Source organism: Polyodon spathula, chromosome 37 (genome assembly GCF_017654505.1).
Source record: "Polyodon spathula isolate WHYD16114869_AA chromosome 37, ASM1765450v1, whole genome shotgun sequence".
Classification (NCBI taxonomy): Eukaryota; Metazoa; Chordata; class Actinopteri; order Acipenseriformes; family Polyodontidae; genus Polyodon; species Polyodon spathula.
Genome location: NC_054570.1, coordinates 3,708,149 through 3,735,863, shown reverse-complemented (window position 1 = coordinate 3,735,863; position 27,715 = coordinate 3,708,149). Strand labels below are relative to the sequence as shown.

The 27,715-nt window shown below is 42.0% G+C and overlaps 2 protein-coding genes across 3 annotated transcripts in view; both read right to left on the bottom strand.

The window, feature by feature from the left end:
• LOC121304304 (zinc finger protein OZF-like) overlaps positions 1-13,650 on the bottom strand; it is a 727,904-nt gene extending 714,254 nt beyond the window's left edge. Inside the window, exon 1 of the mRNA XM_041235366.1 lies at positions 13,508-13,650. The gene's annotated coding sequence lies outside the window, so the exon portion shown is untranslated. The remainder of the gene's footprint in view (positions 1-13,507) is intronic.
• LOC121304291 (zinc finger protein 271-like) overlaps positions 1,327-27,715 on the bottom strand; it is a 31,706-nt gene continuing 5,317 nt past the window's right edge. The window contains exons 4-7 of one of the 2 annotated variants that reach the window (XM_041235338.1): positions 26,178-26,755; positions 18,315-18,989; positions 9,679-10,118; positions 1,327-2,626 (exon numbers count right to left, since the gene is read on the bottom strand). In XM_041235338.1, the coding sequence (XP_041091272.1) occupies positions 2,203-2,626; positions 9,679-10,118; positions 18,315-18,989; positions 26,178-26,755 (2,117 nt within the window). In that variant the 3' untranslated portion in view covers positions 1,327-2,202. Of the gene's footprint in view, positions 2,627-9,678; positions 10,119-17,105; positions 19,076-26,177; positions 26,756-27,715 lie in introns of those variants that run through there. The other variant, XM_041235339.1, reaches the window with a different exon arrangement.

Here is a 27,715-nt window from a genome sequence, read left to right as displayed (position 1 = left end):
GCGATCTTGTCCAGAGCAGCAAAAATAACAAAGGCAAGGCCCACACCTTCCCTGCCGTTTGCCATGCACGGCTCCTCTGAAACACGAGTGCATGTCCTGAGGAGTACAGTAAGCAGGTGTCCTGCTCTGATCACCCTCTTGTCTGTGCGCTGGTACACAAAGTTGTAACTTGTGATTAGGTGTCAGAAACTTCAACACACTCGGAGGCTGGGTTTGATTTCTTCTGGGTCCTTGCTGACAACTAATATTGTTTACCACTTTCAGATTTCTCACTTTTTTTTTTTTAATGGCATACTGCATTTTCCGCCTTTATTTTACAAATTAATATTTTTGCAAAAAAAATATAAAAAACCCCATAGAAACAGAAGGATCAACTGTCTCTCTTATCACTGCCACAGTGCAAAGCATGTGTAGGTGTTTAAGTATACCAATACTGGGAAGAAAATGTGAAAGTTCTATCCATTTAATTATAAGCATTTCAGTTTTTTTTTTCTTCTGCGTTTATTGTTGATTTTTTGTTCTCTTTGAAAGACGACATGTGCTTAAATGACCGCACGTCCCCCCCTTTATACGTCACTGAAGCCCTTCTGTCTCCTGACCCGGTCACATGACCAGTTCGCATTCCGCAGCTCTGCGCTCATAGAATCCGTCTCCTTGCTTTAAAAGAGCCTGGGGGGCCTCTTCCTCTTTGAGGGGGGGGCACTCTTTCTTCCTCTTTGAGGGGGGGCACTCTTTCTTCCTCTTTGAGGGGGGGGCACTCTTTCTTCCTCACTCTTTCTTCCTCTTTGAGGGGGGGGGGAGGGGGAGGCACTCTTTCTTCCTCTTTGAGGGGGGGAGCGCTCTTTCTTCCTCTTTGAGGGGGGGAGCACTCTTTCTTCCTCTTTGAGGGAGGGAGGGGGCGCTCTTTCTTCCTCTTTGGGGGCACTCTTTCTTCCTCTTTGAGGGGGGGGCACTCTTTCTTCCTCTTTGAGGGAGGGGGGGAGCACTCTTTCTTCCTCTTTGAGGGGGGGGGGAGCACTCTTTCTTCCTCTTTGAGGGGGGGGCACTCTTTCTTCCTCTTTGAGGGGGGGTTACTCTTTCTTCCTCTTTGAGGGGGGGCACTCTTTCTTCCTCTTTGAGGGGGGGCCTCTTCTTTCCTAGTCCTCTGTTAGCCACCGTGAGAGTTGAAAGTGGAGCCCACTGTGCTTGTAAAGCACGATCTCAAAGCAACTCACTGTTTGGAAACGGCAGGTTTTGAAATATTTTTATTTATTTATGTTTTTCTTTATACCAGGACCATGTAACAAAAACAGCATATAATTCAACATATCTATCTATCTATCTCTCTCTCTATAACCATGTACTTACCTAGCAGCTCAGCAAGTGGGTAATGTTAATAAATATTTCTGTAGTTTCATTTCACTCGTTCTATGTAGAGGGAGAAAAAGTGGTTTCCATCTTCTTCCCCTAGAGGTAACTGCAGGGTTAAAAGCACTGGATCCTGGCTCTAAACTTTCTGCAGTGTTAGGACCCAGGAGCTGTGTGCTAGCTGGTGCTAGAGGGGGAGATGAACCACGATCTTGGAACACAACACGAATTCTGTACAGCGTCACACAAATCATGACCAAAAAAAAAAAAAAATGTATACCACTTGACTTATTTTCATGTTTTTATTTTTTTTTACAACTCAAAAGGCAGTTCCCCCGCCCCACCTCACCCCTCCTCTCAGGCTGCAGAGTCTTCCTGGGTGCTACATCACAACACGAAGGCAGCTCAAAGAGGCACAGCGCTAGCATTCAATTTGATACAATTGGCTTTAAAACAAAACATTTTGCTCATTGGAATACAATTGAAACATGTGTTTTCTACATTGCTTGGTATTTTGTTATATAATGCTTCAACTGCTAAATCAGCACACTCCAGGTTTAATGATACAGTCAAGTCTCACTAGAACTTGCACAATTCCTGTATCTAAGATCTGCACGCCTGCTACACTGCTATTACTCGGGGCAGTTTACAGAAGCAGACACAAATACAAGCACAATGCACATTGAAAAGATACACATCGCGCGATGCTCTGTCACTCATGTCATAAGCTCTTGTGACGCTTCACCGCCCACTTTCTGGAGAGTTGAAGAGCACTTTTACCATTTGAAATGTATTACACTGGGATTCTTAATGCGACAGCTTTTTTTCCCCCGTCCCATTGACCACAGTCTCTCTCTAAGGTTTCTCTCCTCTGTGAATTTGCTGGTGTCTTTTCAGGTTCCCAGACTGATTGAACCTCTTCCCACAGTCAGAGCAGCGATACGGTTTCTCTCCGGTGTGAATCAGCTGGTGTATTTGAAGGCCTTGTTTAAGACAGAATCTCTTCTCACAGAGAGAGCAGCGAAATGGTTTCTCTCCTGTGTGAATCCGCTGGTGTTTTTTCAGATTATTTGAGTAACTGAAACTTTTCCCACAGTAAGAGCAGCGATACGGCTTCTCTCCTCTGTGAATTCGCTGGTGAGAAACAAGGTTGCATGACTCACTGAAACTCTTCCCACAGTCAGAGCAGCGATACGGTTTCTCTCCTGTGTGAGTTCGCTGGTGTGCTTTCATGTTTCCTGACTGACTGAAACTCTTCCCACAGTAAGAGCAGAGATATAGTTTCTCTCCTGTGTGAGTTCGCTGGTGTATTTTTAAATTCCCTAACTTTGTGAAACCTTTCCCACAGTCAGGATATTCTCCAGCGCCTGCCTTCCCATTAGCCACTGGACTGGAACCTGGAAAATATGAACAGGAAAGAAAGTAAGAGGCACTGCCTGTAGGCTGGGTGGAGGAGTGGATTCAAGCATGTGGATTTCAGCTGTGAGGCTTGCACTGGGTTACACCAGCTTAAAAACACAAACCGAGCCCTGGGATCAAAATCTCCCTTCAAAGTTCTCCTTTATTGTTTCAGGTCTATTTCCTCAAACACATGCTGCAATTATATCTTTCAATAGCATTACACATCTACAATAATATCCATATATTTTTACACTGTACATTTCCCAGAGTAATGGGAACATTATATCTATACCTGAAGATCACCAGTAGTGACTCCTGTCTTGAACTGGTGTGAGTGGTACAGGAAAAACAAACAGCTAGTAATGTAACCTACCTGCTCCCTCCCTCTCAAGCACACTGTGGATATCACGCAATCTAGAATGACGATGTCACAGCTACTGGGAGTCACTCACCTGCTAGCCTGCATTCTGATTGGGAGCGCCCGTCTTCCTTTCCACCTCCTGGAGTGCTGTTGGGAGAGCCTTCCTCTCCAGCGCCTCGCTCTCTCACGCAGATCCTCTCCAGCACCACGCTACACTCCCGCAGGCGTACAGGCTCCAGCTCAAGGATGTTTGGTTTGAAGTCCTCAGACTCTTCCTTCCCTGGTTCCATGAGGTCAAACTCTACTTCAGTGAAGTCCTCTTTAACCTGGACAGATTCCACCTTCACACTGTCCATGGCAGCACACGGGATTCTGTTTAGTAGCAGCTGGAAATGAAAAGCACCGATTTATTTAAATACAGTGTTAGGAAGGGCATCCAAGGGACAAACCCAATCTGGCCTGAACAGCAGGAAGGGACAGAATTTCGTATAAGTTCATAACACCAGAGGAGTTTATCTGGTGAAAAGGTTTCCACAATACATCAAATTCACTGTGAATGTATTTTGTGCAACCTGTTCTATCATTTTTAAGTTTAATTTACACAGACTACTGTATATACAGGGCCACCGCCTAAGAGAACACTGCTCCTAAGTGCTGAAACAGATTTTCCCCATTGTAAATGCTCTGGCTAAATGAACAGGAACTTTGCCTAAAAGAACACCTTCAGCAATAGCGATTTGTCCCGTTTTGTAACCTCATAACTCAAACTGGCATGTAAACAAAACGGCAAAATGCGCCGCTGTTTCTCTTGAACGTAGTTCATAAACTCCAACCTCAAGAGCAAATTTTTTAAAAAATGGAGAGAGTTATTTCCATGCGAATAGGGCATAGCGTTAGTGTAGGTTTGTTCCTCTCTTAATTCATCGTTATGTTTACATTGGAAATTTGGCAAACTTCAGGTGACTTCAACCCTTGCACAGCCTGACAGTACCGAGTAGTGCCGTCAGACCCACCTTTTAAAATAAAATAAAATAAAATAATAAACCCTAAAGTGCTAGCCTCATTACCGCAGGGGATCATGTGGAAAACAAAACCCAAAACCAATCCAAATATATACCAACAGCAGTCGAAGCAGAAATATGTTCTTAGTACCGCAGGACACACACACACAAAAAAAAATAATAATAATTTAAATAAAATGTCAGTAAACTTCAGAGACTTCACGTTTGTATTTTGTAGTCTCTGGATATATTGTCCCGCTACAGACCCGTCCCTAGATCGGCGCAGCCGCGTCTCGAAACAGGGTTGCATACAGTTACATTTTAAACCGTTTGTTAAAAAAATATGTAATAAATCATCTCGTGTTTGTTGTTAACTTCAGGTGTTTAAATGTTTATATATAGCCGTGTGACTCTGTAACACCGCCGTGAAATGTAAGGATTTTAATAATAGCTGAAACTGTGAACTTTTAAGATTTTTAAAATGTTATGACCGTGAGATTTACAAAAATGCACCGTCTTTGGCAGGACCCTACCTAGTAGACCGTGTATCGGTAGTTTGTCAGCATCTCAAAAAATAATCCGATATACTTCAATATATTCAAAATAAAAACACCTTTACCGGAAACCCCAACCCTACTAAAAGGGTAACGAGATAATGAACACAATATAAAATTTGATTCAGCGAGAACAACTTCGGCGGTAGGGCTCGAGAAAGTCGTTTCATTGGAAATTAATTATCGTTATTATTATTACGTTGAGTGGAAAAAAAATAGCACGCCTTGCAAACGACGGGTTTGTTTGTTTGTTTGTTTGTTTGTTTGTTTGTTGTGTGATGCAGCAGGCCAGGGTTCCCTGGTGGATCTTGCGGGCATGCGCAGAAGCACTGACTCGGGGAAGTCCTTTAAAATACGTCATCACCGTCTGCGTCACTTCCATTTTTAAATCGTGTTCTTGAATTGGAAACTATATTGTTTTTAAATGCCTGTCTTTGTTCGCTCTGTGTTGGTTTGTTATTATTCTGATTTAAAACTCACATTACGGTATATATTTCTGAATGTATTTTATAGCGTTGTTGTAAGATCTTAATGTGCTTATTCTAATCGATCACCACCATCCCTGCAGTCAGAATATTGAACCCAGAGAACGCTCAGCTGTTTCAGCGTGAAACTAAATACATTTTAAACAATTAGCAGCTGAGCGGATCCCGGATTCAGCTTTCCTGCGGCGGGGATCGCTGTAGATCTACATTTCATCACAGCTATGTTTGTAACACGCGTTACTGTAATGGAATAACCCTCAATAATGTAATATACTTCTAACACTTTGCTACATTGCATTAGTTTGCTACATTGTTTCTGTGTTGCTTTAGTTTGCTACATTGTTTCTTTATTGCATTAGTTTGCTACATTGTTTCTGTGTTGCTTTAGTTTGCTACATTGTTTCTGTGTTGCTTTAGTTTGCTACATTGTTTCTTTGTTGCTTTAGTTTGCTACATTGTTTCTGTGTTGCATTAGTTTGCTACATTGTTTCTTTGTTGCTTTAGTTTGCTACATTGTTTCTGTGTTGCTTTAGTTTGCTACATTGTTTCTGTGTTGCTTTAGTTTGCTACATTGTTTCTTTGTTGCATTAGTTTGCTACATTGTTTCTGTGTTGCTTTAGTTTGCTACATTGTTTCTGTGTTGCTTTAGTTTGCTACATTGTTTCTTTGTTGCTTTAGTTTGCTACATTGTTTCTTTGTTGCTTTAGTTTGCTACATTGTGTTGCTTTAGTTTGCTACATTGTTTCTTTGTTGCTTTAGTTTGCTACATTGTTTCTGTGTTGCATTAGTTTGCTACATTGTTTCTTTGTTGCTTTAGTTTGCTACATTGTTTCTGTGTTGCTTTAGTTTGCTACATTGTTTCTGTGTTGCATTAGTTTGCTACATTGTTTCTTTGTTGCTTTAGTTTGCTACATTGTTTCTGTTGCTTTAGGTTGCTTTAGTTTGCTACATTGTTTCTGTGTTGCTTTAGTTTGCTACATTGTTTCTTTGTTGCTTTAGTTTGCTACATTGTTTCTGTGTTGCATTAGCTTGCTACATTGTTTCTGTGTTGCATTAGCTTGCTACATTGTTTATTATAACACTAGATTATAGCAGGCAACCTCACATGACGTCACATTCCGTTTATTTAAATTAGCTTTGATCTATCCTTTTGTTTTCTTGTGTTCCTATGTTTTGTTTTTGTCTTCATTTGTCGGGTATAGTTTTGCCCGCTCAATAACCGGACTGTCTCTGATAATGCAAATGAAGATCCTTGTTTAATGTCACTATGATGTCGGATTGTTCCTGTTTCACAAGCGCAATAGAATGGTCTGCCACAATTATAAACTGTCCCGAAGCACAACCATTCTGAACTCGCACGCAAAACACATACTGACTCTATAGCCAGGCTTCTCTACTGGCAGTGCTGCCGCATCAAAAGGGCTTTCCTTTCAACTTCCAGTCCTACCCCGGCTGTGGGTGCACTGTACTATGCGAGTCTGTATGGGAGTTAACTGCAGGGTAAACTTGAAACTTGTTGGGCGGTTAAGAGGCGTTATCGGCAGATTTGAAGAAATCTATCGGTTGGATTGCCTCAGAGAGCTTGTTTGAAGCCAAGTGTAATGGGTTGAAATGCAGCACTAAACTTTATAGGTTGTGAAACAAGTTAAAGAAAAGTACTTGCCCTTGTTTCTGAAACAATTATTATTTTAATACTGTAATGCCCCCCCCCCCCAAAATAACGAGGGGAGCTACTTTATATAACCAGATTCAATGCCTGTCACAAAACACTTCTCTCTTTATTTCTTCTCAGACAAAACAATGAAAAACAAAGCATTAATATCGTACTGTTATCACATACACACGCATTGCACAGTAACACAAAGCAAACTAAACAGCTCCTTGCTGAAGCGCTTTTTAAGGCAGTGACGTCAGCGCCTTAGCAACAAGCCTCCTGTGTTTGGAATGGGATTCTTTCAATGCACTTAAATGGTTTGTGCATTTGAGAAAGGAGAGGAAGACTCATGAAATTAATTGAAGTTGATAAGAAGCAATTGAAAGGGCAAGGGTGGAGAAGGGCTCTGGAAGCAGAGGAGAGGAGAGGGTACAGCTAATCTATTGGTGGTAGAGGAGGAGCGGAGAGTGCAAGAGGGTGTAGGGAGATTTGACAGTTTGTAGATAGGATTGAGCAGAAAGGTAAAGACAGCGCTAGGCGAGTACAAGTGTTTTGAATTGCATGCGAGCAGCGACAGGGAGCAGAGCAGTGGTGCAGCGTGGGTGAAACGATGAAGGGAAAAGACAAGGCGAGCAGCAGAGTTTTGGATGAGCTGCAGAGGGCAGGCAGCAGAGGCAGGCCAGGAGGAAGTTGCAGTAGTGAAGACTGGACAGCACCAGAGCCTGAACTAGGAGCTGCGTGGAGTATTCGGTGAGGAAGAGGCGAATTCTGTCTACGATGCTGAGGAAGAAGTGACAGGAGGGTGCCAGAGTAGAGATGTGCCGAGAGTAGGAGAGGGCGAGGGTGATAGATTAGGATTAAACAGGAATATATAGAGACCAGCGGTGAGGAAGTGGAGGGAGAATAAAAGGTGGTCTGATTTCGATAATTTGAGTTTAAGATGATGCGTACATCCAGGAGGAGATGGACAAGAGGCAGGTAGAGATACGGAAGGAAATGTCAGAGTCAGAAGGGGGAAGAGAGGAAGATCTGGGCATCATTATCATAGAGATGATATGAGAAGCCATGGGAGATGAGGAGACCCAGGGAGTGGGTGTAGAGAGAAAACAGGAGGGGTCCAGGACTGAGCCTTCGACACCTGTCAAAAGAGAGCAAGAGGCAGAGGGAATGAATGAATGAGTCATTTTGCTTGGGGGGGGGGGGTTGCAAGCAGTGAGCCGAGGATACAGATAACTGGGCACACTAAATAGAGGAGAAAAGCAGACTTTGGAGACGACTACATTTACAATTTTAAAAAAGCGAGTTTACAGTCACAAATAACAATGCTTTACCACCTAATCTGTGAGTGTCAATATAAACCTCTCCATCTACAACCTTAAAAATCTGTTTAAAATCTACTACCAGCTTTCTCATACCACACATTCATATCAAAATGAATTGAATTAAACACACACTTGCTTGTTCATTTAAATGATATGAGTCTGAAACATGTTCACCTTCACCCCCTTTTAGAACTGCGATACCCATGCGATAGACCACCAGGAGGGTACAGTGGGCTGTTTTTCACATGACCAGGCAGCAGCTCCCTCAGTGAATGAAAGGCTGGGACTGCCTTATACATTAACACTGTTCATGCTGTCACCGTCTACAAAGGAGCGACCGTGGCTCCTGTTAACCCTTCACTGCACAGAGCACCCAGCAACAGTCTTCCGTTATCTCTTATCACAATGAACACTGCATCCATATTTTAATACTGGTGCAGTGAGCCTCCAGCATGAGTCAGTGCAGCTCCATTGCAACACAACCCTTCAGTGATTATATACATGACTGGTCAACAAAAAAAAAAAGGCTTGGTGTGACACAGCGAAGGAATTCGAGCTGTAAATCTTCCTCCCAGGCAGAAGGGGCGCTGCGTAAGGTTGGTGGTATGCTTCCTCCTATGTGGGCAGATTTGACGGTAGGCGGAAAGCGGAAGATGACCACGTGAGGGGGAGCACGTAGGTGCTCTTACACAGAAGGGCTCCACGGCAATCAGCCCCGGGATGGACAGCGATTGGAGAAACCGTGGCGACGGGTTGATTGCAGGGCGGAGTTTAGTGGTACAAAGGGGAAGCAGCCATGTCAGTGCAGGGCCTTGCGCTGAAACATAACATACAGCTGGAGCGGTGCAGTGTGCTGTTCTTTCTTTAGCATGGTTTAGTATCCTGTTGTACATTAATCAAATCATTCATTCAGCACACACCAGGTTTAACCGTACAGTCAAATCTCATTAGAACTGTACACATGCTTGCTACACTGCAATTGCTCGGGTCAGTTTACAAAAGCAGACAAATACAAGCACAATGCACTCTGAAAAGCTACACATGGCGCAATATTCATGACATAATATCGCTATCATTTCTCATTAGTTTGAGAATCGTGATGAATTTCCAAGACAGATCCTCCAGGCAGATCCCCAGTAAGGACGCTGCAGTCTCGTCTCTGGGATGCTACACACCGGGGTCGGGATTCTCGTTCCCATCAGTTTATTTATTTTCAAGCTGATGAAGTTGAAATGCTAAACCCTGAAACTCATTTCCCACACTGCATTATCGATTTCTCCAGACTCGTCCATCAGATGAGGAGCAGAATAGTTTCCTTTCTGCCTGTATCCACTCCCAGGCCCTGCCTGCATTGACAGCCCGGGTTAAACTGACAGAGAAGCCTCTTGTAATGTGTCTGATACAATCAGAGTGCAAGAGAGTTGAACAGCATTTTTACCATTCATTTGAAGAGTGATACACAAAAAACAGCAACTGCACAGGGACTCAATGTAAGGCTAACGTTTTTTTCCTCATGAGTGAAACGTCCCATTGATCATAGTCTAAGTCTTTAAGGTTTCTCTCCTGTGTGAATTTGCTGGTGTCTCTTCAGGTTTCCAGCCTGACTGAAACTCTTCCCACAGTCAGAGCAGTGATACGGTTTCTCTCCTGTGTGAATTAGCTGGTGTATTTTAAGGCCTCGTTTAACACTGAATCTTTTCCCACAGTAAGAGCAGTCAAACATTTTCTCTCCTGTGTGAATTTTCTGGTGTTTTTTCAGGTATGCCGCGTGACTGAAACTCTTCCCACAGTCGGAGCAGCGATACGGTCTCTCTCCTGTGTGAATTTGCTGGTGTTTTTTCAGGTTGCTTGAATGACGGAAACTCTTCCCACAGTCAGCGCAGCGATACGGTTTCTCTCCGGTGTGAATTCGCTGGTGTGAAACAAGGTTGCCTAACTGATTGAAACTCTTCCCACAGTCAGTGCAGAGATGGGGTTTCTCTCCTGTGTGAATGTGCTGGTGTTTTTTCAGGTGTGTATTGCAAGTGAAGCTCTTTCCACAGTCAGAGCAGAGATAGGGTTTCTTTCCCTTGTGAATTCTCTGGTGTATTTCTAACTGGGTGAAACCTTTCCCACCTGCCCTCGTTTTAGCCGCTAGACTGGAACCTGGAAAATATGAACAGGAAAGAAAATAAGAGGGACTGCTTGTAGGCTTAGGGCTTGTGGATAGCCCAGTGAGGCTTGCACTGGGTTACACCAGTTTAAATACACAAAGTTAAACTGAAAGCCTTTACTTTATGTGTAAAAGCAGAGTCAGCAAAGACTGACGCTGGACAAACCGAACCCTGGGATCAAAATCTCCCTTCAAAGTTCTCCTTTAATGTTTCAGGTCTATTTCCTCCACCATTCGCTACAATTATATATTTTCCAATAGCACTACATATCACATTTACAGTAATATCCATGTATTTTTCTACTGAACATTTATAATGATATATACAGTAGTGTTTCTTCCCCTTGGTATAATACACCCCTAGCTAGTAACGTAACCTACATGCTCCCTCCCTCTCAAGCACACTGTGGATATCACGCAATCTAGAATGACGATGTCACAGCTACTGGGAGTCACTCACCTGCTAGACTGCATTCTGAATGTGAGCGCCTGTCTTCCTTTCCACCTCCTGGAGTGCTGTTGGGAGAGCCTTCCTCTCCAGCGCCTCGCTCTCTCACGCAGATCCTCTCCAGCACCACGCTACACTCCCGCAGGCGTACAGGCTCCAGCTCAAGGATGTTTGGTTTGAAGTCTTCGGACTCTTCCTTCCCTGGTTCCATGAGGTCAAACTCTACTTCAGAGAAGTCCTCTTTAATCTGGACAGATTCTATCTTCACAACGTCCATGGCAGCACACGGGATTCTGTTTAGTAGCTGCTGGAAATGAAAAGCACTGATTTATTTAAATACAGTGTTACGAAGGGCATTCAAGGGACAAACGCAACAGATTTTCCCCATTGTAAATGCTCTGGCTAAAGAAACAGGAACTTTGCTTAAAAGAACACCTTCAGTAATAGCGATTTGTCCTGTTTTGTAACCTGATAACTCAAACACAAATTCAAATGGCGTATTCAGTCTTTTCAAAAGCGACTCTGCGAGAGCGTCTTGAGGCACAGCGATTGGTTTATTAAATCTTTCCAGAACCGCAATCATATCATCGAATTGTTTTCTATTCTGATTTCCGCTCGCGCACTTCATCTCTACAAACTGGCATGGAAACAAAACAGCAAAATGCGCCGCTGCTTCTCTTTCTGCACAAACCTGGAGAGCGTTCGAGCTCCTGAAAAAAACCTTTATAAGTGACCGAGCAATGTGGCGTCTCCCTTTCTGCCGAGGTGCTTCACCACTCTGTTGAATAATACGCATGACTTGTATATTGCTGCTGCATTTTGGAATGTGCACAGGGGTGCTGTGTTAATAAAGTTTGACAGTTTATCAATGTTAGTTCGTCTGTTACTTTATTATTATAGTTTATTAACATACAGCTGCCTATTGCTTTTCTTTTACTTATTTTACATGTTGATGCACGTGAGCCATGACTAGTAATAAACATGCTTATTTATTTACTGATTCATATTGTGGTGTGGTAGCTAACTCGGTATCAGAGAACACTTCAGCTATAAGAACACTTCATTCACTTACAGAGGGCTGTTCTTGTAATAAAGCTACAAGACATACAATTGTTTAAGCATTTAGCAAATTATTCCTAACCTTTGATGCTATCATAGTATCATCTACAAGGTGCTAGAGATTTCATTATAATAACGCCGAACCTAATTCTACAAAAGTCTACAAAATGCTGGATTGTAGGTGAAAATTCTTAGAGAGTATAAAAGGGTTATAATCGCTGTCGTTACAAATAAGACAATATGGGAAAAAGTAAAGAGCTATCTGAAGACCTTAGACAGACAATTATTTATTGTCATAAAGCTGGAGGAGGATACAATACGATTTCCATGCATTTGAGTATCCCAATTTCAATGCTGTGTTTCAGGGCTGTACAGATGTTCTGTATCGTTATCCCTTAGCGCTTCAGCTTGGACGTGGCGACCTAATTCAAGCATTCAAAATTCTAAAAGGTATTGACAGTGTCGACGCAAGGGACTTTTTCAGCCTGAAAAAAGAAACAAGGACCAGGGGTCACAAATGGAGTTTAGAAAAAGGGGCATTCAGAACAGAAAATAGGAGACACTTTTTTACACAGAGAATTGTGAGGGTCTGGAATCAACTCCCCAGTAATGTTGTTGAAGCTGACACCCTGGGATCCTTCAAGAAGCTGCTTGATGAGATTTTGGGATCAATAAGCTACTGACAACCAAACGAGCAAGATGGGCCGAATGGCCTCCTCTCGTTTGTAAACTTTCTTATGTTCTTATGTTCTTTACCTTGTTTTAATTTCCCTTTCCTCTACAGTATCTCAGAGATACGATTGCACCAGCTTTACATCATGCTCTTTTTAACGTATCCTCATTGTGTTGATAATTAATGAATATTTCTGTACTGTGGGTGCTGTCGTGTGATTTGAAGACGAGACATTGTGTTTGAAGTGAGATATACATTATAAATGACAGTTAATAAACGAGAGACCCGTAAATCAGTGTACACCCTACAGCTGGGGTTTTCAAACTGGGGGTACGCGAGAAAAAAAAATCCTGTAATCGCGGACAACATATTTTTATTTATTTATTTTAGCTGAAATAATTTTAGCATTTTTAGTTTAAATTTTATTTTAATGAGTTTAACAGCAGTTTTCCATAATTGGCTGAACTTTAGCCCCTCCCCCTTCCCTGCGCCTTCTGAGACAGCAAATCGAGTCCTGTTTATTTATTTTGTTAATGACCCACTTAAACTTTTTTGTAACTTGGAAGTCCTATTCGTTCATTTTTAAATACAGAAAAACATACCCTTGTCTGGGGGCTGCATAGTTTACTAATCTGGGTGCAGTTTAACTGAAGTCTGTGATAAAAAGCAGGCAGATCCATCACTTTGGTAGGAAAGCATATATTCAGTAAACATCTGTAAGTACTTAAGCCTAGTAATTAGAAATACATTTCTGTTTGTTTTCATGGGTACATTATGGCCCTGTCTGACATGGGGGTACGCGGTAGTTTTTGGAAAGGGGTACGGGGCCTAAAAAGTTTGAAAAACACCGGGCCCTATCGGTAGTTTGGCTGCACCTCAAAAAATAACTCGGCCTCCAGTATGCTGGGGATAATATTAAAAATAAAAACATCTTTACCTGGTTTTGATTTCGCGGCCTCTCTCAGTTACATTTTAAAGTGAGTCGGGTCTCGGTGAAGCCGCCATGCCGGGTCCCTTCAGCAAACAAAGAGCCTGCCGCGCACAACTAACCTTTCATTAACAGCATCACTCTTTTTTTTTTTTATCGTCCACTCTTTACAAACTGGTGTAAAATAGGGTTTAAACAAACCCCCCCCCCCTGCCCGGCCGGCTCAGTGTTTACCTTTGAGAAGCTGGGGCGTCCTGTGCGTGGGCTGCTCCGCACAGGCAGAGCGTCGCAGCGTCATTTCCCGAGGGGAGGGGGGCACGCCACCGCTCCGCACAGCTGAATAATCAAAACTAGCAAGAACAGCTGGCATGCACACAGTACTGTATTATTATTATTATTATTATTATTATATTATTATTTATTAGCAGATGCACATATCCGGGGCGACTTGCCGTTGTTACAACTTATCACAGTACAAAGCATCCCATTGCAAAATACCACATTATAAAATACCACTTTACAGAATGTCACATCACAGGCAAGCGCAGTTAGAAAGTACAATACAATCAGTAGAAAATAAGAGCAAAACATGGTACAGTAAATAATTCCATTTAGGAGCGATTTCGACTAAGAGCAGTTAAACTTATAGTAAAAATATCTGCTTTTACGAGTCAAAGTCCAGAAAGAGCATGCAATCATAAGAGCTATTAAGGTACTGAAAAAAAACAAGAAAAAACCTAGGAGTCAAAAACAACCTGAGGTCTATTACAAGAAGTAGATCCCCGTTTTGGAACACCTCCCTAATTCGATATTTGTTCCGATTAGATTCCTATGGCCCCATTGTACAACTTTTTCACAATTAAATTTTAGTTGCCCCTTCATACACTTTTGACATGTTACGTGGAACTTTTGCGCTGGAGTAGAACTTAATAAACCACACGATCAAAAGACCAGGGGTGGAGCGATAATTTTTTTCTATAAACGACGAGAAGTAGCTCACGTTGCTTCTCGCTGGTCCTTAATAAGGCCCGCATACAAAAACAAGACTACGTTGGCGACCTAATTCAAGCATTCAAAAAACAAGTGTACAAAGGGAAGAGTAAAATCAAATACAGGAAATTATTATACTAATAATAATCTTTTTATATAGCGCCTTTCATAGTGGAGCACCATCACAAAGCGACTTTACAAGATACATTTAATAGAGACTAGGGTGTGTGAACCATGCATCAGCTGCAGAGTCGCTTACAACACCGCCTCACCCCAAAGCTTATGTTTAATAGCAACATTTAATGCATGAGACATTTTCTTTCATGAAACTAAGTGGCACAATGTTGTGCTGCTTGCGAACAATCTTGAATTCAAAATTCTAAAATTATTTATATATAGGGGTCATATATTATATATATATATATATATATATATATATAATATAATAACCAAACGAGAAAGATGAGGCAAAATGCCTCCTCTCGTTTTGTAAACTTTCTTAGGTTATATATGTATCTTCCTATACGCATTAGGTATATACCATATTCCGTAACTACATAGAACTGTTAAGTGTTATTTTAATACAGTTTAATAGTCAAACATTTATAAATGAGAATTGTTCCTTACACAACCAATACGTCTATGGAAGGTGATCATTGTTGTGACGCTTTACAAAACTACGACTATGTAAGAACCTATTAATTTTACAGCATTGATGTTATGAATTCAGTGTTTTATATAAATTGTTCCGGGAGTCAGTGCTGTTTTTTAAAATATTTTGTTGACAAATTGTGTGTTCCTAATAGTAAACAAACATTGAAATGATTTATTGATACATTCTAGAAAATAATATTGAATAAGAGGTATCATTAATAAGGGATTCATGACTAAATAATCGTCTGTAGCAGCTGCGCCGCCTAATCTATGCGCGATAATAGAATGAGTAATTGATTAAAGGAATCGGGAGATTATTAATCAATAAGCGGTTTAATTAAGTAGACTACATGACCACCTTGCGGTGGGAGGAATGAAGTGCAGCCTGAAAAGCAGGTCGCCTTATAAACGCAGGGCCCTAGTCATCAGTCACAATTCCTGAAAACCAGGGACCGGTGGCACAAAACACCTCCAGATAACTCTTTATTGCACAGAGCACTAGCATAATAACATCAACAGTAAAATACTACAAGAGTCTTCTGTTATCTCTGTATTACACTGGGCACTGCATCCATATTTTCAATAATGGTGCAGCTCTATTGCAATACATCCTAACTCTTGCATTGGGAAGACAGTAGACCAAACTCTTCTACCTTTATATACATGATTGGTCAACATACACAAAAATACTAATGCAGTAAAGGTTCCCCGTCGGTAGTATTGTGTTTATATAACAACTACAATATATGGAAGAAGTTTGAGCTTAAACAAAGCACTTAGGGGTGAGTTTCTGGAACGGGTTCATGCAGAATGATACACTCAATACAAGAGTTTAATACTAATGCTTTATTAAACTGAGAACAGCAAGCAATGCAGAACAGTATTGAAATGCACATTGCTTACAAATTCTGGTGATACAGAGCGTTGCGGTATGCTGTTCTTTCTTTAGCATGGTTTAGTATCCTGCTGTATATCAAATCGTTCAATCAGCCACACAAGGTTTAACTGTACGCAAGTCACATTAGAACTCAGATTTAACAAGGTCCCAGCTGATTATAATAACACAATACTCCTTATAAAAACACGAACTCGTTCGTATACACACATTTCAGCGAAATATGTAATCTTGTATAAAGTATTGGTTCACTTGATAATATACTGGCCTGTTTCTAGATGGATCTTCTGACTGATATGAGGAAGAATTTGATGCAGAAACAGCAGAGAGACTTGCCAGCACAGGATAAAGAACAGAGCTCTGTATGTAAAAGTGTGAAGAGGACAGAGAAATAAACGTTCCCTCTGTTTATTAATACACACGGTGTGTTCAGCGGCTGGGGTGGGCACAGGAGATAGGAATGTTGTACGAGCAGCGAGCCGTGGCATAGACTCACACTATGATGGTTTTTGCTGGTCCCTTAACAGAAACAAAACATATGTTAAAACCACACTCTAAATCAGCAGTAATAACTGAACGGAAATTTAAAACAAAAACAGGACTCAAAATCGAGTTTCGGTATCTAGGAGGCATGTATTGAAAGGTTTGTTCGCTAGTCAGGAATTCGAAGGCGGTTTCAAACCTTCGTAGGTTTGTCAGGTGGCATTCATGCACTGTGTTGTTTTTTTTTTTTAACCCTAAACCGTTTGACAATGTGTAAACGCTAGAAATCAGACATTAAATGTCACTCAAATGCAAAAAATGGGATCTTTTTGATTTGTAGAATGCATATTATGTAAACAAAGTTGTTATTAAAATCTGCTACCAAATCATTATACATAGTAACCCTATATGGCGCTGCTGCCGTGTATGGAGCAGGGTACAGTATCCAGCGCACTGAGGGGTACCTATAGGGGTTGTAGTGCTTCAGTAAAATATGTACTGAATACCTTGTGTACAAGACAGTGTCAGAGAAGTGCTATGGTAGAATGAGTTTGAAACATACAAAATATACGCTAACACTAATAATTTTAATTTTGAAAACTGAGCAATGTCTGCCCCTAACCGTTCTCTCTCTCTCTCTCTCTCTCTCTCTCTCTCTCTCTCTCTCTTCTCAATGTTCTGAAGATCTCGACAGCAAAACGAAATGTTTCAAACCCCTCTGCTGTTTGGGATTTTTTTGTTAAATGCCCAGACGACCAAAAAAAAAAAAAAAAAAGTTTAATGTAACTTGTGCAAGTGGATGCTTTTGTATCATGGAGGCATAACCCATCTCCCGGGTCGCTTGACAAGCAGAAGCTCATATCATTATTAATATTTTCAGTGGTAGTAAAATGTTACCGATAACCTGCTTGGAACAGTGACTGAAATGGTTGTTTTGCCCAAGTCTGCTGCAGTTGGCGCGGTTACAATGCAAGCTTACTGTATATATCAATTACGTGTAAATAAATAACACTTATTTAAATGCTAAAAACATGACTACAGTTCTATATAACGTATTTTTGTAAAATAGGAGAGTCATTCAAATATAAACAAGTAGCTATGGTGACATCAGCAGTAAATTATGCAAATTATTACCATTGAAGGTTCCTTCGGTAATGTGTTCCGAACTTTTGAAGGTCAAAATGTACCCTTCGTTGCAGCCCTTGTATCTAGATAGAAGCATTTCCTTAACACTGTAAGAAAGAAAATCTTTCTATACCTCAGATCCGTACACAAGCCTGCTACACTGCTATTACTCGGAGCAGATTACAGAAGCAGACACAGATACAAGCACAAATGCAAAGCTACATGTCACGCAAAACAAACAATCACTCAGGTCATAATACAGCGATAGGACACTATCATTTCTCATTAGTTTGAGAATCGTGATGAATTTCCAAGACACATCCTCCAGGCGGATTCCCCAGTAAGGACGCTCCAGTCTCATCTCTGGGATGCTACACACCGGGGTCGGGATTCTCGTTCCCATCAGTTTATTTATTTTCAAGCTGATGAAGTTGAAATGCTAAACCCTGAAACTCATTTCCCACACTGCGTTATCGATTTCTCCAGACTCGTCCATCAGATGAGGATTGGAATAGTTTCCTTTCTGCCTGTTCCCGCTCCCAGGCCCTGCCTGCATTGACAGCCCGGGTTAAACTGACACAGAGAAGCTCTTGGGACGTGTCCGTGTCAAGCCCACTTTCTGGGGGAGTTGAAGTGCATTTTTACCATTTGAAATGCATGCTCTTAAGAGTGACACACAAAACAGCAATTACACAGGGGTTCATAATGCAAGGTTAACGTTTTCTTTCCTCATTACTGAAACGTCCCATGGAACATAATCTTTAAGGTTTCTCTATGTGAATTCGCTGGTGTTTTTTTAGGTCTCCTGAACCTCTGAAATTCTTCCCACAGTCAGAGCAGCGATACGGTTCCTCGCCTGTGTGACTCCGCTGGTGTGAAACAAGGCGGCTTGACTGACTGAAACTCTTCCCACAGTCTGAGCAGCAATACGGTTTCTCGCCTGTGTGAGTTCGCTGGTGTAAAACAAGGCCGCTTGAGTGACTGAAACTCTTCCCACAGTCTGAGCAGCAATACGGTTTCTCGCCTGTGTGAGTTCGCTGGTGTGAAACAAGGTTGCTTGACTGCCTGAAATGCTTCCCACAGTCAGAGCAGCGATGCGGTTTCTCTCCTGTGTGAATTCGCTGGTGATTTCTCAGGTTTCCTGAGAGACTGAAACTCTTCCCACACTCAGAGCAGCGATACGGTTTCTCTCCTGTGTGAATTCGCAGGTGTGAAACAAGGTTGCTTGACTGCCTGAAACGCTTCCCACAGTCAGAGCAGAAATACGGTTTCTCTCCTGTGTGAATTCGCTGGTGTGCTTTCAGATGACCCGAGTCACTGAAACTCTTCCCACAGTCTGAGCAGAAATATGGTTTCTCTCCTGTGTGAATTCGCTGGTGTGCTTTCAAGTGTCCTGAGACACTGAAACTCTTCCCACAGTCAGAGCAGCGATACGGTTTCTCTCCAGTGTGAGTTCGCTGGTGCATTTGAAACTGGGTGAAACCTTTAGCAGAGACAGGATATTCTCCACCACCTGCCCTCAATTTAGCTGCTGGACTGGAACCTGGAAAATATCAAGAGGAAAGAAATTAAGAGGGGCTGCTTGAAGGTATGTGGCTGGGTGGTGGAGTGGATTAAAGTATGTGGATTTCAGCTGTGGGGGGGGCTGACTGGGTTACATTTAAAGCCTTTACTTTGTGTAAAGTAAGTAAAGACTGATGCTGTGCAATGGCAGCATTACATCATATCAGAAGTTCACCAGTAGCGAGTCCTATTTTGAACTGGTGTGAGTGGTACAGAAAAAACAAATACATAGCAATGTAACCTACCTGCTCCCTCCCTCTCAAGCACACTGTGGATATCACGCAATCTAGAATGACGATGTCACAGCTACTGGGAGTCACTCACCTGCTAGACTGCATTCTGATTGGGAGCGCTCGTCTTCCTTTCCACCTCCTGGAGTGCTGTTGGGAGAGCCTTCCTCTCCAGCGCCTCGCTCTCTCACGCAGATCCTCTCCAGCACCACGCTACACTCCCGCAGGCGTACAGGCTCCAGCTCAGGGATGTTTGGTTTCAAGTCCTCAGACTCTTCCTTCCCTGGTCCCATGTGCTCAAACTCTACTTCAGGGGGCTCCTGTTTAATACGGTCAGTTTCCAGCACCTCTTGTTTCACAGAAAGGGGTTCTTCTGTCTGGGGGATCTCCAATTCACTGTGCTCAGCTTTAATCTCAGAGACCTCTGGCTGGCTGCTGTCACATTGCATCTCACAGAGCTCCTGTTTAATGGGGAGGGAAGTCAGCCCAGAGCACTCCACTGTAAAGGGGACAAGTTGAAGTTCTGGGAATTCCTCTTTAATTTGGACAGATTCCATCTTCACGCAGTCCATGGCAGCACACGGGATTCTGTTTAGTAGCTGCTGGGGAAAAAAAACACACACACACACATTTATTGAACCACTTTAGCTCCAGGACGTATGCATGCACATCAAATGAGAGAGCACTTGCAGTAGCATGCCGTACCTGCGTACGTCTTTTTTTAAAAAATCTGATCTCTTTGCATACATGCTTGTCAGGTGAGTGGTGTGCGTGACAAAGCAAAAGTCCAAACATTCTTATAATTACCAAAAAATCCAGTCTGCAATGAATAATAATTACTGTGCTGTGTTATTATTTTGTGAAACCTTTTTGATTAGAATTGAAAACCCGCCATTTCACTCTGGTATAGGGGCAAAACGGCAGGCTTTCAGTCCCAAACAAAAAGGTTTCACAAAATAACAACACAGTACTGTAATCCACAAGTGCAGGACAAAGTGCTCTGGTTGTTTGCCTTTAAGTCTTATGCCGCTACATCCTAATTATGAGAACATTCTGTTAAATTAGCGGGAATGAACCACACAACAAGAAACAGACACATTGGAAGCTGCCTAGCTCCCAGGCAAGTGCGAGAATGAAATGCAAGTCACAGTAGCATCTGGGGGGAGTGATTAATGCCCGTGCTTGCTCTTGTGTTCGAATAATGAAGAAGGTGAAACAGAATCAGGACATCAAGGTAAAAAGAAGCGACTTTGTTTAGTAATTAACAGTTTAAGACATTGAATCGGCTCAAAACACGGTCACGTGAACACAAATAAAACCTTAAAAGCCACACTGTTCTTATAACACTAGACCTGTGTAAGGGAGCTCAATACGGGTTTGATTGCGTTGCCGGGCAACAGCACTGCGGTCGTTACGTTTATAATATCATATTGTTTTATCTGTCTAACCTGTAGAGTCCGGATTGAATAACGATGCATGACATTTGCCGAGCTACAGAGTATCCACAGGACAACATAAAAATACAAAATAAAACCGCGACTCGCCCATTAAATAATATATTATATATATATATATAATATATATATATAATATTATATATATATCTATATATATATATATATAATATTATATTGTAAATGCGCAGGAGTACACCCTCTGTCTCATGTGGGATGACCCTTATAGCCATCAATCATTGATATAAAATAATAATAATAATAATAATTATTTAATAATATACCTCAGTTTTTCCACAATGGCGTTACCTAAAGGTAACACTACCTCAAATGTTAGCAATAATATTAAACAAAAAATAAAAAAATAAATAAATCATGACTTTATTTTTGCTTCATCCCCCCCCCCCATTTCAGTTTAATCGTTTTGAATTGAATCGCTCTTGTCGATGCCCGCCATGTCTGTTGATTTTGTAAACAAAGGCCGGGCCTGCTGCACCAGTGCGTCCTAAAATAAACTTTCATTAATAAAATAATAATGCAACTTAACTTGTTATCGCCATCGCCTTACAATCTGGCGTGCTTATCGTTTAAATCTTGTGCTGTTTGCAAAACGACGCCGTGTCTTTGCAATGCCAGCAACAGGCTCGCCTTTAACACGTCACTGAAGCTCTTAGGACCCGAGTCGGTCACATGACAGGGTCGAATTCCGCAGGGACTGTAAATCCATCACTGTGACATTGAGACAGTGTGTGATGCGCTGGGGCTGTGACCAGCTGGTTTGTTAGTGCTCAGCTGATCCAATCACCTCATGCTACACTGTTTTGGCTGCTTGATATTTACTGTTCAACCTCACAATCTGTGTTGCACGGCAAACCAGCAGGGAAAGTAAAGGAGTGTATATGTACTGTGACAAATAAGCTGTTATCGCAGGGGTCACGCTGTTAGAAACAGTGGGCGGTCGTAATAATGTATCCATAGCGATATGTAAACTGCATTGTCACAACAGGTTTCGAGGATTTAAAAATAGGAAAATCAGATACACAGTGGTTTGGTTTTATTAGGTGCTGAGAAGGCGTGCATTAGAATAACTGTGGCCAAACACTGGGCTTCGAAAGCAACCTGTGAAATGGAACGTATTGTGTAGAGCATTTGCTTTGACACGCAGAAGACTACACTTCCCAGGATTCAGAGGATCAGCTGACCTGGTGCAGCAGGAATCCTCACCCTCAACTCAACCCTCACCCCCCCACGACTCAATCCTCACCCCTCCTTGACTCAATCCTCACCCCTCCTCGACTCACTCCTCACCCTCCACGACTCAATCCTCACCCCTCCTCGACTCAATCCTCACCCCTCCTCGACTCACTCCTCACCCTCGACTCAATCCTCACCCCTCGACTCACTCCTCACCCCTCCTCGATTCACTCCTCACCCTCCTCGATTCACTCCTCACCCTCCTCGAGTCAATCCACACCCATCCTCGACTCAATCCTCACCCTTCCTCGACTCAATCCACACCCTCCTCGACTCACTCCTCACCCGACTTAATCCTCACCCCTCCTCGACTCATCAGACATCATCCTCACCCCTCCTCAACTCAATCCTCACCCCTCGACTCAATCCTCACCCCTCCTCAACTCAATCCTCACCCCTCCTCGACTCAATCCTCACCCCTCCTTGACTCAATCCTCACCCTCCTCGACTCAATCCTCACCCCTCCTTGACTCACTCCTCACCCTCCACGACTCAATCCTCACCCCTCCTCGACTCACTCCTCACCCAACGACTCAATCCTCACTCCTTGACTCAATCCTCACCCCTCCTCGACTCACTCCTCACCCCTCCTCGACTCAATCCTCACTCCTTGACTCAATCCTCACCCCTCCTCGACTCAATCCTCACCCCTCTTTGACTCACTCATCACCCTCCACGACTCAATCCTCACCCCTCTACTCACTCCTCACCCCTCCTCGACTCAATCCACACCCTTCCTCGACTCACTCCTCACCCCCCCTCGACTCAATCCTCACCCCAGTACAGACCATTGTAAATAGCAGTTGGATTTCTTGCATTTTGCCAGTATTGCATGTTGTAATTTACCTAGAACACAGTGAATTAGCAGCACAGAGATGGCCAAGTGTTTTGCATCTCCCTGTATCATTAAATCATTTTGTTTCAGAGTCGAATGAAACCTGCTGAACAATGCTATGTTAACATGTTGAATTACATAGTGCTTTGTAGTTTTCCATATACTTAACGAATAAACTGACAAAAATTTAAAAATGTGACATTTCGAAATCTAACACAAAATACTGTGCTACTATGATGACGATGATACTTGCTTTACGAAATCTCAATATCATTATTGTGTAGTTTCATTTGAACTGCATGAGGTACATTATAAAACACCTGGATTTGTAATGCAATTAGATATAAAATAATAATAATAATAATACAGAGCCAGGTTTTTTCGTCCGACCCGACAAGGTCCAAATCTGTCCGGGTACAACTCACATGACTGGAACACTGACCTATTGCCAGAATGCGAGGGGGGTTTATCTATCGCGTGGCCCAGTTACAGCCCCTCATCTCAGTGAAAAAAGAAAGAATAAGTGCTAGTCTAGTGCACATCCTCACTTACAAACTCAAGAGTTGAAACTAAAATGTTTTCTTTATTGAATACATTACAATAGAATGAATTCTCTTTTTTTGAACAGCCGTGTACCTTCCGCTTGTGGAGAACACCTGGAGATGTTTAGAAGCTTTTGCTTAAATTCTAAATGTGGTTCCCTCCTGTCAGGTGACAGCTACCCATATAACTAAATCAAAAGCCAAAGTTAAAGCTAGACCACGTAGTACGCCACAGCTTATTAACCACACAAGTTAGTAACAACTTCTAAAACAAACACTTCACAGTTTCTTAATTGTATCACACAAATTAATCAGCACCCCTTTTTATAACAACATTCAATTACTGTTTGTACAGTATGTTTCAATAAAGGTTGGATGTTGTTTGTCTTAATGGATGACGGTCTGTGGCTGTTTGTATGTGGGGTGGAAGGGAATACGGAGTTAGGGATAAAACTCAAACATTGCATCTCCCTACATTTTCCTTTTAATATCAACCCTGAAGCACTAGCAAAGTTTTTCACAAAGAATTATTTATAGACACACACACACACACACACACACACATTGCCTACAGAAAGTCTACAGCCCCTTGAACTCTTTCACGTTTTGTTGTGTCTGTGCCTCAGAGTTTCAGGCATTTAAATGAGGATTTTTTCCACTTATCTACACTCCACACTGCTAAGGGTAAAAAAAAGTTTTGAAAAAAATATATATTAAAAATACAAAACTGAAAGATCATAATGGGATAAGTCTCCACCCCCCCCTGAGTTAATACTTGGTGGAAGCACCTTTGGCAGCAATTCCAGCTGTGAGTCTGTTGGGATAGGTCTCTACCAACTTTGCACACCTAGATGTGGCAATATTTGACCATTCTTCTTTACAAAACTGTTCAAGCTCTGTCAAGTTCCTTGGGCAGCGTTGATGGACAGCAATCTTCAAGTCATGCCACAAATTTTCAACTGGACTTAGGTCGGGGCTCTGACTGGGCCACTCAAGGGCATTTACCTTTTTGTTCCTTAGCCACTCCAGTGTAGCTTTGGCTGTGTGCTTTGGGTCATTGTCATGCTGAAAGGTGAACTTCCTTCCCAGTTTCAGCTTTCTTGCAGAGGACAGCAGGTTTTCCTCAAGGACTTCTCTGTACTTTGCTCCATTAATTTTCCCTTCTATCCTGACAAGTGCCCTAGTCCCTGCCGATGAGAAACATCCCCATAACATGATGCTGCCACCACCATGCTTCACAGTAGGGATGGTGTTCTTTGGGTGATGCGCTGTGTTGGGTTTGTGCCAAACATAACGCTTTGCATTTAGGCCAAAATGTTTAACTTTAGTTTTGTCAGACCACAAAAGGTTTTGCCACATGGCTACAGAATCTCCTGCTTTTTCTGCATACTTCAAATGGGATTCAAGGTGGGCTTTCTTGAGTAATGGCTTCCTTCTTGCCACCCGACCATACAGGCCAGATTTGTGGAGTCCTTGGGATATTGTTGTCACATGCACACTTTGACCAGTCTTGGCCATAAAAGCCTGTAGCTCTTGCAAAGTTGCCATTGGCCTCTTGGTAGCCTCTCTGATCAGTCTCCTTCTTGCTCAGTCATCCAGTTTGGAGGGATGGCCTGATCTAGGCAGGGTCTTGGTGGTGCCATACACCTTCCACTTCTTAATAATCATCTTGACCGTGCTCCAAGGGATATTCAAGGCCTTTGATATTTTTTTATACCCATCCCCTGATCTGTGCCTTTCAACAACTTTGTCCCGGAATTCTTTTGAAAACGCCTTAGTGCTCATGGTTGAGTCTTTGCTTTGAAATGCACTACCCAGCAGAGGGAACCTACAGGAACTGCTGAATTTATCCTGAAATCATGTGAATCACTACAATCTAACACAGGTGGAGGCCACTTAACTTGGTGTGTGATTTTGAAGGAGATTGGTTACACCTGAGCTAATTTAAGATTGCTATTGCAAGGGGGGTGGACACTTATCCAACCAAGTTATTTCAGTTTTTAATTTTAATTAATTTTCTACAAATTTCTAGAATATTTTTTTCACTAGGAAGTTGTGGGGTAGGATGTGTAGATAAATGAAAAAAAAAAACGATTTTAATTCCAGGCTATAAAGCAACAAAAAGTGAAAATTTTGAAAGGGGGTGTAGACTTTCTATAGGCACTGTATATATAGTCTACACCCCCTTTCAATACATATATTGGAGTTTTTACTGTATAATTCTGTGTAAACAAATATAAAACTATAAAGAGGCAACAATCTTAGTCCAGAAATAGGACTACATGTTTTTGTTTATTATTTTGTTTAATAATACAAATTTCATATATATTAGCACAATTCCAGGGTGCTTTACAAAAAATATAAAAAAGCCTGTGTTCAATATCTAATCCAGCTACAAACAAACAGACCTAAACAAATCCATTTTCAAACAGGATATAAACTATTCATTTGTGCTAGCATTCCCGATATGAATCAGAAGCAAGTTCCACAGACGAGGGGCATTATAACTATAAATGCCCTGTTTTTGCTGGCCCTTTAACAAGAGAGTTGACAGAAAATAACCGTGAAAACCACACAGTAATCAGCATTAATACTGAACAGAAATTTTAAATGAAGACAGGACCCAAGCTCGAATTTCAGTAACTACACAGCAGCATTGCTTTATGATAAAGACAAAAATGCTTTTGTGCGAAAGCATCTGTTCCACCGGTATTTATTTACTCCTCCCACAGTCAGAGCAGCAACACTGTTTCTCTCCGGTGTGAACTCGCTGGTGTCTTTCAAGGTGTGCTGACTGATTGAAACTCTTCCCACAGTCAGAGCAGCGATAAGGTTTCTCTCCGGTGTGAATTCGCTGGTGTCTTTCAAGGTGTGCTGACTGACTGAAACTCTTCCCACAGTCAGAGCAGCAATACGGTTTCTCTCCTGTATGAATTCGCAGGTGTGAAACAAGGTTGCTTGACTGCCTGAAACTCTTCCCACAGTCAGAGCAGCGGTATGGTTTCTCTCCTGTGTGAATTCGTTGGTGTCTTGTCAGGACTCCTGAAATACTAAAACTCATCCCACAGTCAGAGCAGCGATACGGTTTCTCTCCTGTGTGAATTCGCTGGTGTCTTCTCAGGGTTGCTGAATCACTGAAACTCTTTCCACAGTCAAAGCAGCGATACGGTTTCTCTCCTGTGTGAATTCGCTGGTGACTTGTTAGGTTTCCTGAATGACTAAAACTCATCCCACAGTCAGAGCAGCGATACGGTTTCTCTCCTGTGTGAATTCTCTGGTGTCTTCTCAGGGTTGCTGAATCACTGAAACTTTTCCCACAGTCAGAGCAGCGATACGGTTTCTCTCCTGTGTGAAGAAAAAAAAAAAAAAAAAAAAGTATTTCTAGATGTTTAAACATCTTACATCGCTTATATAAGAATGTAACAAAATCTAACTGGAATATCTCACAAAATCTCAGGTGAACCAGGGAGGTTTGAAGGCCTCTGTCTGTCAGTGGAGATGGGGGGAATCTCAATTTTTAACAAAAGGACAATTGGATTAAAAATAAAAAAAACATACTGATGCTCTTGAATACAAAGACTCTCCCAGCTGTGAGCGCAAACTAGTTTTACTGGTCTGAGTAGACACTCAGTCTCTTTACAATGTGCTTCAAAGATTGGAAGTACATTGAAGAGATTACCATTTGAACAATTAGTGACAGGTACATAGAGCTTAAACCAGGTAAAACCCATTGGTCTGAACTGCAAGTTTGTATCACGTTTCAAATACACACAGGTGTCAACGTGAACCACGCATTCATGTGTTTGTTCTGAAGCCACTGGCTCTGGGACATTGCTATGTGATTGGAGAAGAAAGAAAGGTCTACTTTGCGTTTTGAAAAGGGGCAAAGAAACACTCTCTCCACTTTCCATCTCTCAGCCCACTCATTTCTTCCTCTACGCTCCAGCACACTCTGAGGGGAGCCAACTTTGAAAGCCACAGCTTGTCACCTGATTAATATCTTCTGGACACCACTGCGCTTTTTTGGGATGACCCTGCTGGGAGGCTCTTTCCTTTGAGGAATCGCAAGCAAAGGAAGACAATCTGTGCAATCTTTGGAAACAAATTCATTTGGAATTTTTCAAAATCTTCTCACCATGAGGAATCGACATATTTGTCTCATAACTTTGTTTCAAAACTTTGTTCCAACTGTCTACTAAAATCAAGTCTGGTAACTAAGAGTTTACAGAAGTTCCACGGTGCACAGAAATTACAGGATTCATTTGTTTAACTCTCCTATTAGGTTTGGGGTCTATTTGACCCGAC